Source organism: Salvia hispanica, unplaced genomic scaffold (genome assembly GCF_023119035.1).
Source record: "Salvia hispanica cultivar TCC Black 2014 unplaced genomic scaffold, UniMelb_Shisp_WGS_1.0 HiC_scaffold_892, whole genome shotgun sequence".
NCBI classification, from domain to species: domain Eukaryota; kingdom Viridiplantae; phylum Streptophyta; class Magnoliopsida; order Lamiales; family Lamiaceae; genus Salvia; species Salvia hispanica.
In genome coordinates, this window is record NW_025952679.1 from 2,731 (window position 1) to 12,853 (window position 10,123).

General features: G+C 33.0%; 1 protein-coding gene across 1 annotated transcript; it reads left to right on the plus strand.

Annotated features, from left to right (window-relative positions):
* Positions 1 to 1,903: 1,903 nt before the first annotated feature.
* LOC125200290 (protein transport protein Sec61 subunit beta-like) lies at positions 1,904 to 3,697 on the plus strand. Its single transcript, XM_048097966.1, has 2 exons — positions 1,904 to 2,038; positions 3,217 to 3,697. The coding sequence occupies exon 2, from the start codon at positions 3,237 to 3,239 to the stop codon at positions 3,489 to 3,491; it is 255 nt and encodes an 84-aa protein (XP_047953923.1). The 5' UTR covers positions 1,904 to 2,038; positions 3,217 to 3,236; the 3' UTR covers positions 3,492 to 3,697.
* Positions 3,698 to 10,123: the final 6,426 nt, after the last annotated feature.

Sequence of the window (10,123 nt, forward strand, 5' to 3'; positions counted from 1 at the left end):
TATCCCCAGATAACCCCGGACTAAGCGTTTATTTCAAAATTGATCATTTTTCACTGTTTCGTGACGAAAATACCCTTTTAGAGAGTTTTGAGGGGTTTGGACAATTTGGTCTTTTTACACTTTAAATCTGATATTGTTTCAGTGATGTACTAAATCTGATATTATTTCAAGTTTCAACATTATCATTCTTCTTTCCTTTTGTCATCCTTCACTTTGTTTCTTTATTTCAATATAAGATTTAATTTTATAAAATTAAATTTTAAATCTCAAATTTTAAATATCAATAAATTTTTTTAATTAAAACTATTAATTCATGGACACTATAATTATTGAAATTATTAAATTTTGTTATTTAATATAATATTCACCTGAATTGAAGAAGTACAGATTAATCATGATGGAAAAATAAGAGCTATTCTATTTAGCCTTCGTTCGGTTGTTATAATTACTTGTGATTAAAAATTATGAAGTTGACTAAAAATTTGATACTACTAAAAATTTGATATAGGAGAATTTTTGTTGAAATTTTCTAGTTAAATTTAATTTTTTGTTCAAATTAATAAATGAAAATTATATTAGTCTTACATTAGATGCATATTTATCTTAGAATAAATCGTGTTATATGATCTATTTATGATTAAAACTATTAAATATTGATTAAAACTAAGCCGTCGTCGTACCTTATTGATTAAATATTAGACACTATCAAATATTGATTAAAACTATTAATTTGTTATTTAATAGTAATTTTAATAATTAATAAAAAATTATTGATATTTAAAAATTGAAATTGAAAATTTAATTTTATAAAATTAAATCTATTATTGAAATAAAGAAACAAAGTGAAGGATGGAAAAAGGGAAGGAGAATGATAATTTTAAAATAATATCAGATCAAGTACATCACTGAAATAATATCAGATTTAAAGTGTAAAAAGACCAAATTGCTCAAACCCCCCAAAACACCTTAAAAGGGTATTTTTGTCATGAAACAGTGAAAAATGACCAATTTTGAAATAAACGCCTAATCCAAAGTTGTCTGGGGATATTTTTAAAGTTCATGGTTCAATTGCGAGATAAATGCATAATCCAGAGTCTATTTTTGTAGTTCACTCAAAAAAAATATTAATTTTATAATAAAATATAAATAAAATGTCTTAATGATATTATAAAATTTACTAATATTTTGTAATTGTACTAAAAATGAAATGAGACGAACAATTAAAATGACAAAAATGAATCTTGTTTGATGGAGGCAGTACAATTTTTTGTGTACATTTTGTACCTATATTTATACGGCAAATGGCCAAAAATTCCTAAAGTTCAGTTAAGTTTTGGTCAAACTCCATACTGTAAAAATAGCGGATTATAATCATAATTTTTATCATATTACAAAAAAATTCATCATGCTAAGTATTAAAAATGAATACATAATTGACTAAAGTATTAAATGATATTGTTTAAATAGTCGCATGTTTTGTTTAGGGTTTAGTTCGCATGCAAGTTTCGTTGCCGAAAGTATACATAATTTATCCCAAACCATAGATTATGAGACAATTAATACAAATATCAAAGTAGTAATATTACAATAAATAACTATTTTTGAAAATTGCAGGATAGACGTGAATTAATCCAAACTTTATAATTTTTTTTTGCCATTTACCCATATTTATATTAGTCAATTTTGCGACTAAGTGTACTTTTGAATATATATTCGCGTAGTATTAATTTAGCAGTAAGAATATAGTATTTCAACATTCCAATTTTTAAGATCGTAAATTTATCTTATTTCCTTTTCTCTTCATTTGACTTTAAATAAGATTTAATTTTAAAATTCACTCTTATTTTATTGAAAATATATTATATAGTTACTACTTTCTTATAAAAATTCGGATTCGGATAATAATCAACATTAATTAAGGTCGTTTATATAAAGCAGTTGAATACAAAAATAACACAGGACAATTTCCGATCCGAAATTTGAGAACCCTAGAGAGAAGCCCCAATTCGACCATTACTTCGTCTTCAACTTGTGAAAGGTAGATCTTAAGAATTGCATGCGCAGATCTTGTTTTCTCTAAGAACATATTCGTTCAAATATTTCCGTGAGCTGAATTTAATTTTTTGACTGGATACAATTCAGCAATTCATCTATCTGTTTTCTTTCCGGATGATATATTTATGTTATACGGATTTTTAGTTTGAAGATTATTGCATTGTATCGATCTATATGATTTGTTTCGTATCTCAATTCTGAAGTCGGGGTTCTGGAAGCTTATGGTAAATTCGTGTCGGATCTGTTGCCTTTCCCTTTCTCCTTTATTTGATGATTTGATTCGTTATGCAGAGCTTTTGTTTTTCATGGCAAAGAGTTGAAAATTGGTTTTCCTGTTGTGTTGTTTTGAAGGGGGAACCAATCCTTTGAGTTCATCTCAGAATATGAATAAAACTTTTTAGGCCACCGTTCATCGAGATGAGACTTATCTCCACGCTTTGACTTAGGATAATTCATCTCAGTCTCAAACAAGATAACTTGATTGAATTTTTACTTTGCAGTATCATTGCCATTCTATAAATGTGTTGTTCAAATTAGTAATAGGATTGCTGAAAATTGAACCATGAATTATTTGAAAAAAATCTTTAATGGCAGAGTTGAAGCAGAGTTACTCTAGTACATACTGATAATCTCAGCTTGATCTGGGGAATTATCAGACATTGAGCTGTTTTTAATTTAGAGCTTTTTTTATTCATTGTGGTAAATTCTCACTTATGGGTTTAGTGAGAATTTATAAGCAGGCACAACAACTTAGCAACCTGAACAACAGACGGAATTTCCCATATTGCATTTGGTGTCATACTTAATTTAATTCTTGGGTTTTCAATAGGTTTTTGAAGATATGCAATTGCTTTTATGAGTTTATCTATAGTGATATAGTAACTTAATGGTTTTTGGTATGCACCATCTTATTGGGCTATATCCGAGGAAGTGCCCACGAATACCATCAAATGCATCTGCTTGGAGTCTGTCTATAGTCCAAAATATAGAAGTTGGATGCTAAAATATGCCTTGGGTGCATCCTTGCTTTTCATTTTATAATTTTTTATTTCTTTTCATTTATCTTATTAACTTGCTCTAATTTCTGTGCTTCATGGCATCTATTCTTGAATGGTCTTCTCTGTTTTAGTTTGAACTTTTGGCTGTGGTTTGGTTTTGAAGGTTGAGATTTGGGTGAAGAAATGGCAACCGGTGGAGCTGCACCAGAACGAGGAAGTGCAGCTGCAGCTGCAGCTAATCTTCGTAGGAGAAGAACAGGTGGAGGTGGAGGTGGTGCGGCTGGTGGAACTAGTGGAACCATGCTTCAGTTTTATACAGATGATGCCCCAGGGCTTAAAATTTCTCCAAACGTCGTTCTTGTGATGAGCATTGGTTTCATAGCTTTTGTTGCTGTACTTCATGTTGTGGGCAAGCTCTACTTAGTCCGCAAAGACTAGAATGTGCTGTTCGTCTACATACTGAATTCGGGACATGGAAAAACTACTTTATGTTTATTTTATTTTTATGTTGGGTGAACTTTGAGATCAGTCCGTAGGAAAAGCGAAGTTTTTGAGCTGTAGCTTTGTCGAAAAGCATGTCTGAATAATTTCAAATCTTCTTGGTTGATTCGTGATATTAAAGTAGCAAATGAGATTGATTGCCACTTGCCATGTGTTTGTCACAATTTCATAATTTCATGGCTGCTTGAATCGATCAATTATTTCCTTGTAGGGAATAACTGAATGAGTATGATTGTACTGAATGAATCATCCCAATTCGACTAAAGTCAAGCCTGACATATGTACGGATCACTTATCCTCTACAAAATATCCAAAGACATCATAGGAAAATTTACTTAGGCATTAGTCTCGCATCGGTCTTCATTGCGGAGGAGGGCGATTCTCCCTCGCCTCCGCCTCCCCACCGATAAATCGCCCCAGCCAATGCATAGCCCGCACGGCCCGTGAGCCTCCCAAATGAGCAAAGAGGGCCATGTCGAGCCGAAATTTTTCATTTTTATTTTATTTTATTACTTTTTAAATATACCACATTCCTCCATTTCACACATTCACTCTCATCATTTTAACCCATTTTTATTTCACACATTCATCTCTAGCAAAATGAATCCCAGTGATGACAATAATTCGGCGAAAACCGGTTGCGCCAAGGAGGTGGGTTTTTGAACCTACTAGCGGGAGAAAACACATTCGGGTTAGGGAACAATCATCAGCTTCGATGGGTTCATTTCGGATCACGTCTCAAGAAGGTCTACCTCTTTTTCCCCGCACCCAATACGGCTTCTCCAAGCGGCTACGTCGGTTTGGTAGACCGAAGACACATCGAGTTTCGGCAATGATGTTCCGCCCAACGATGAGCCCAAGCGTTTGGTACTCCCGGATTGCGAATCCTTTGTTCGTTAAGCAACTTTAACTTTAGCAAACCACAGTATGGGGTGTCGATAGGAGTCATCTCCTCCTAGGACGAAGGCGGCGAAGGCGAAGGGGAAGAGGAAGGAGAAAGTGGAAGCCAAGTCTTCCGAAGGTGGGCGGGGTGGGTGCACAAGGAGTACCTCGATTGCTCTTGCTCGTTGTTGGGATATCTCGAGGACCCAATTGTAGCCAACAATCGGGTGAGGACGGTTCTGGGGACGTATCACGCAACGATACGAACAAGTCAAGCCCGATGGAGCCCGACACACAAGCCCGGCGATCTACGCAAGCATTGGAAATGCATGGTGTTCGAGTGCACTAAATTTCACGGTATCTACGATGGCCACTTGCGGAAAATGCGTAGCGGAAGGAATCTCCGTCGAGATTTGTCGCAAGGAATTTAGGGCCACTATCAACTCAAAAGGATTAAGTACGAGATACATATTAGCACCCGAAGGATTTTCCCAAATTCAAAACTGGTATGTCGGAGGCGTGTAGACGAGATCGGTGCGGACACGCCGACTTATCGGAGCTATAACAGCTCGGAGCGAGCCAATAGACTTGTCGAGGACCATCGCCCTTTGAGCCTCCTCCCCCGCCCTATGGGCGTGAAAGCCAAGGCGCTAGCAAGGGAAAGGGGGAAGGAGAAGGGAAGAGAGTCATGGAACGGATGGTCAATCCGACCAGTCGGCGACAATGCATTGGGTCATGCCGCCTTCGCATCGATGGTGGGCCTCTACAACAACATGCACATGAAATCCAGAGCCGATTGGGAAGAGTCCATCGGAACACCATCCAGGGTGAAAAAGTGGGTCTTGACGAGGATGACGAGCCGAAACCCGATGATTGATGTGTGTTTGTTGTTTTTATCTATCTTTTTTTTTTACGTAGATGCTTTTTTTAATGAAGTATTTTTTTAATGTAGTACCCCTTTTCCCAGTTACTCGCCTTTTCATTTTAGAGCAGGAATTTGGGATTGATTTTATAGTATAATTAAATTAGAATTTTAATGTAATGAGTCATCACTTAATAAAAGACCTCTTAACTTAATCTAAAATATTAATTAAATGCTTAATTCTAACTTAAACTATAAATAGTGTAAAGAGTTTGTGCAGTAAAAACAATAAGTCAAGTAATGAACTGAAGTATTTTTTTTAATGAAGTATGTTTTTTTTAATGAAGTATTTTTAAAAAATAAAATGAAATGAGATAACTCGAGATGCTCGTGATGGGCCTACTAAGGGGCCAAAAAAATAAGATGGGCTTTGAGGCCGAGAAGAGCTCTTTTTGTAATGCCCTTATGAATTAGAACGACAGGTGCAACAAAGGAAAGAGGTAAAAACTAAAAACCACATCTTTGTTGACTTAAGGCTATCAAAACCATTTACAAAATCTATTCTACTGGTACGTCGAAATTATAAAAATGTGTATTTTGAAACAATGATAAAATAAATAGATGTTACAAAATCAAAAAATTACAAAAACTATATCATTATATACTTTATTAATGATCAAAACATGAGTTAAATGCTCCCTCCATCCATTAAGTATATCATTTTATGCTCAACACAAATTTTAATAGTTAATATAAAAAATAAATCCAAAATTAAAATATATTGAAATTGAATAAAAAATGGCAAAAAACTGAAAAAATTGATAGTATGGCAATAATAAAATTGCGATAGTTGAAGTGCTTATTGGAATTGGATGTCGCACTACTAATTCAATAACTATACAACTATTATAATACTACTAATATTTATTTTAAAATAAAAATTATTGTATAGAATCTTAATTAATATTTGAAAATCATATACCATAAACTTGGAAGTTTAGAATAATGGGTCATATTCTAATGCTATAGCACCTTAATCAAAAATCAAGACCAAATCTCCATCCTTAGATTTTAAAATGAGTGGATGAGATTAAATTTTACAATCTCAATAAATAGTAGGACAAATATCAACAAAGGGTAATATCGTCATTATGTTATCATATGATAATTTTTGAATGTTTTTATATCAACATAGTGTATTACAAATATCAACAATATGAAATAAGAATATCAACACTAGTCATGAAAATATCAACACATATTTATTGAGACTTTTACGTGGTTTTATTGAGATTTTTACATGGTTTTATTGAGATTTTTTGATGTATTTGTTGATAAAAATCTGTTATCAACATTTAAAAACTAAAAAAAAAATATCAAATTTAAATCATCAGAACTAGTCGAACATATGCAATTGAAATCTGTTGGAATCCTTATAAAATTATCTTTAATCTGTATATTTTTGAAAAAATAATTTAAATCGAGAGATTACTAAATTTAAAGTTTTATGATTTTAATGAGAGAAAATTGACATTAATACCTCTAATTTTATTTATTAATTTTCTTAATTAAAAATATAATTCATGTGGTATTATTTCAACCATTAGATCTTCTATTGTAATAGTTAAGATTTAGTCTTAGTTTAAATTCATAATTAGTTAGAATTGATCACTCAAAATAACGTACCCAAATAGTTATTCTTAACTAATGCAAAAAAAGTATGGACAATTAAAATTGGGTGGATCATAGAAACCCACGACAAGACTCTCCGCGAATCATAGAAAAATAATTTGAGTTGAAAATGACAATAAATTTTGTGTTTGCCTTTAAACAAACATTCCATGTTAATTGGATATGTTGTAGTTGAGTCGTCAGATCGAATAGGCATACTCATCGTATAGTAGTTGATTAGTTTTGCACAATAATCATTGGCTCATTGATATGATGATAATCAGTGCAAATATTCTATATTTTAAATTAATAGTTGCATTTACTGTGACACTTCAAATTTATGTGTACGGTGAAAAAAAAAATCAAACATAGGTCTTACAACTAAATTCATCATCCTCCTTGTACAAAAAAATGATCACCAGTTATCTATACAATATATAAAAGGGAAGTTTTGAGAGGTTTTGAATAATCAATTTATGCTTGGGGCGTAAATGCAATTAATATAAAATTAAGAAATTAAATTCTACCCTCCGTCCCGATTAAGAGTACACTTTGACCGAGCACGAGTTTTAAGAAATATAAAGAAAAATTGGTTGAAAAAGTTAGTGGAATGTGAGACTCACTTTTTTATATTGATTTTACAATAAAATGTGAGTGAAGTGAGTTTGTGAAATGTGAGATCTACTTATCATTTATGGTAAAAATGAAGTGTGACTCTTAATTGGGGACGGACTGAAATGGAAAAGTGTGACTCTTAATCGGGAATGGAAGGAGTAATAAGTTGTTGGAGATTTAGGGATTACAATAGATAAACTAGCCGGGCTAATACAACCCAAGAAGAAATACAAATGGAACTGAAACGAAATTACGGTGGAAAACTCGAAACAAATAGATCGTAAAGGAATTAGCCGAGTCGAGGAGGCCTCTTTCCGCAAGACGAGATCGCCCGTAGTGCTCTTCGGATTGGCGTTTCGTCCCAAAATAAAACGCTACGTCTCTAATGAAGCGGCACCCAATCATGAGCTCGTGACTGGATGGAGGAGAGTGGAGCTTCGACGGAAGAACTATGCGAGAGGAGGAGAGAGTGTATGGATGCGAGTGTGGATTCTAGTTTCGTGTGAGAATGCTAGAATGGCTAGCCTATTTATAGGCTCGATCCTTTGTAGGTCATCGGCCTTGATGGTGTCATCAATGCAGCATCGTCGTCGATTCTGGCTAACGTTCGGGCGTTACGAGCGTTACAGCTCAGAGCTAGAGAGGCTGAGTCTAGAAGCTTCTAGATTCGTTCACGGCGTGGACTATCACGTGTCGGCCACGTTGGCTTACGCGTCATCTGACGAGGTGGCATCAAAGCAGCTCGCGACGTGGAAACGGTGGTGGTCTACAAAGAACTAGACCCACTAGACTTGGGCCAAGCCCGCAACTAGGCCCGAAAGAACACATCGGTGTTGTCAAGTCCCAAATCCAAGGGCACGGGCTCAGCGCGGGCGGCGCGCGTGTGGGCTCTTCGACCCATCTTAGTCCACTATAATTATTACATGTAATAATCCTTCTTATTAAATACTAGTTTAATAAGGTTGTAACTTACAATGTGGGATAATTAACTCTCTTAATTATTCCTAAAGCTTCTCTCATAGCTCATTAAGTTTGCAATTTTGTACAACTTTAATCTATTATTTCTCACTCACAGGGGAAACGGATTTGAGAAAATAAATATACCACGGTCATCTACTCCGACATTAGATCGACACTATATTATTTAAATTCACAAAATTAAATATCTCGTTGAAATTATAATTAGTCAAAGTTCATTGACCGGGCATAGATTCCAATATAAATATATAATATAATCCTAATATATAGGTTTCACACGTTTCTCTTAGTGGTGTAGATTAGTTTTCTATATTTCATATATACATGAGTGGGTGTAGATTAGTTTTCTATATTTCATGTATACATGAGTGAGTGGAAGGTTATCAAAAATATTTTTGATTCAATTAGCGCTGATTCAACCGTCTGGTTTAGCCTAAGCTGAATTACATATTAAAATGTGGCAATAATTCCCAAATGCCCATGACAGCAATATCTTCCATAGGAAACAAGGTATCAAGCCTTGCTGCGACATCATCAACCTAAAGGTATTATAATAGATTATTTATTTGAGTGAAGCAAAACGAGTAATTTCATTTCTTATCCTCCAACACCCGTGAAACGAACAGAAAAAAGGGGAAAGCTTTCTTAAAGAATTCATGAAAGCGAGAGCGAAAACAACTTTCATTGACATTATCGTGGCTATTCTTCTTCCTCTATTCTAATTAATATTTATCTTTCTAATTAATATTATTTTCTTTAATTTGATAGTATACGATTACTACTATATTTATATTTGATTTTGGTGAAATTAAAAGGTTGAGTTTTGGATTTGCTTGTTAGTGCGCTTTGGTTACATTCATGGAATCATTTATGCTATATATATTAACACCCGATAGACATATTTACCTTCATCTCTCATTCTCGGTAAATAAATATTTTTATTCTTTATTTGTCATTTTGATTGATGTTAATTTGTAGTCAATATATCTTTATCTTCTTGATTTGGATGGCTAGGAAGCCTCCACAAAATTATGTGGTGTGAATTGTTGTTGATCTTTACTGTCATGCATTCTTTCTTCATGGATAATCGTTTTAATACGTATTAATTATTGATTTTGTGCATTGCAAATTGATTTTTGTTCCTTATTTCATTGTAGTTTTAGGTAAATGGCGACACTTTCTTACTCAATTCGTTGAATAGTGATGAATTGTGAAAAATTGAAGGTTTTAGTTTATAATGATGAGATTTTATAGTTAATGTAGTGTGTAAAGAAGTTTTAAAAATGATGAGTAATTATTCATTGTGTTTAATTTTTTTATTGTGATAGATTTTTATCTTCCTACTCCATGATTTAATGTTTAAACTTATATTATGTGATTTGTTTCAAATTTACTTATATTATTTGTATATATTTTTTATTTCATATAACTAAAATTGTTACTTATATTGTTCATTGTTAATATTGATTCTAATTTATTTAATTAATTTAAAATTAAAATTAATATTTTTAAAATATATTAATCTGAGCATAGAATACTAGTATATATAAACAACAAGAAG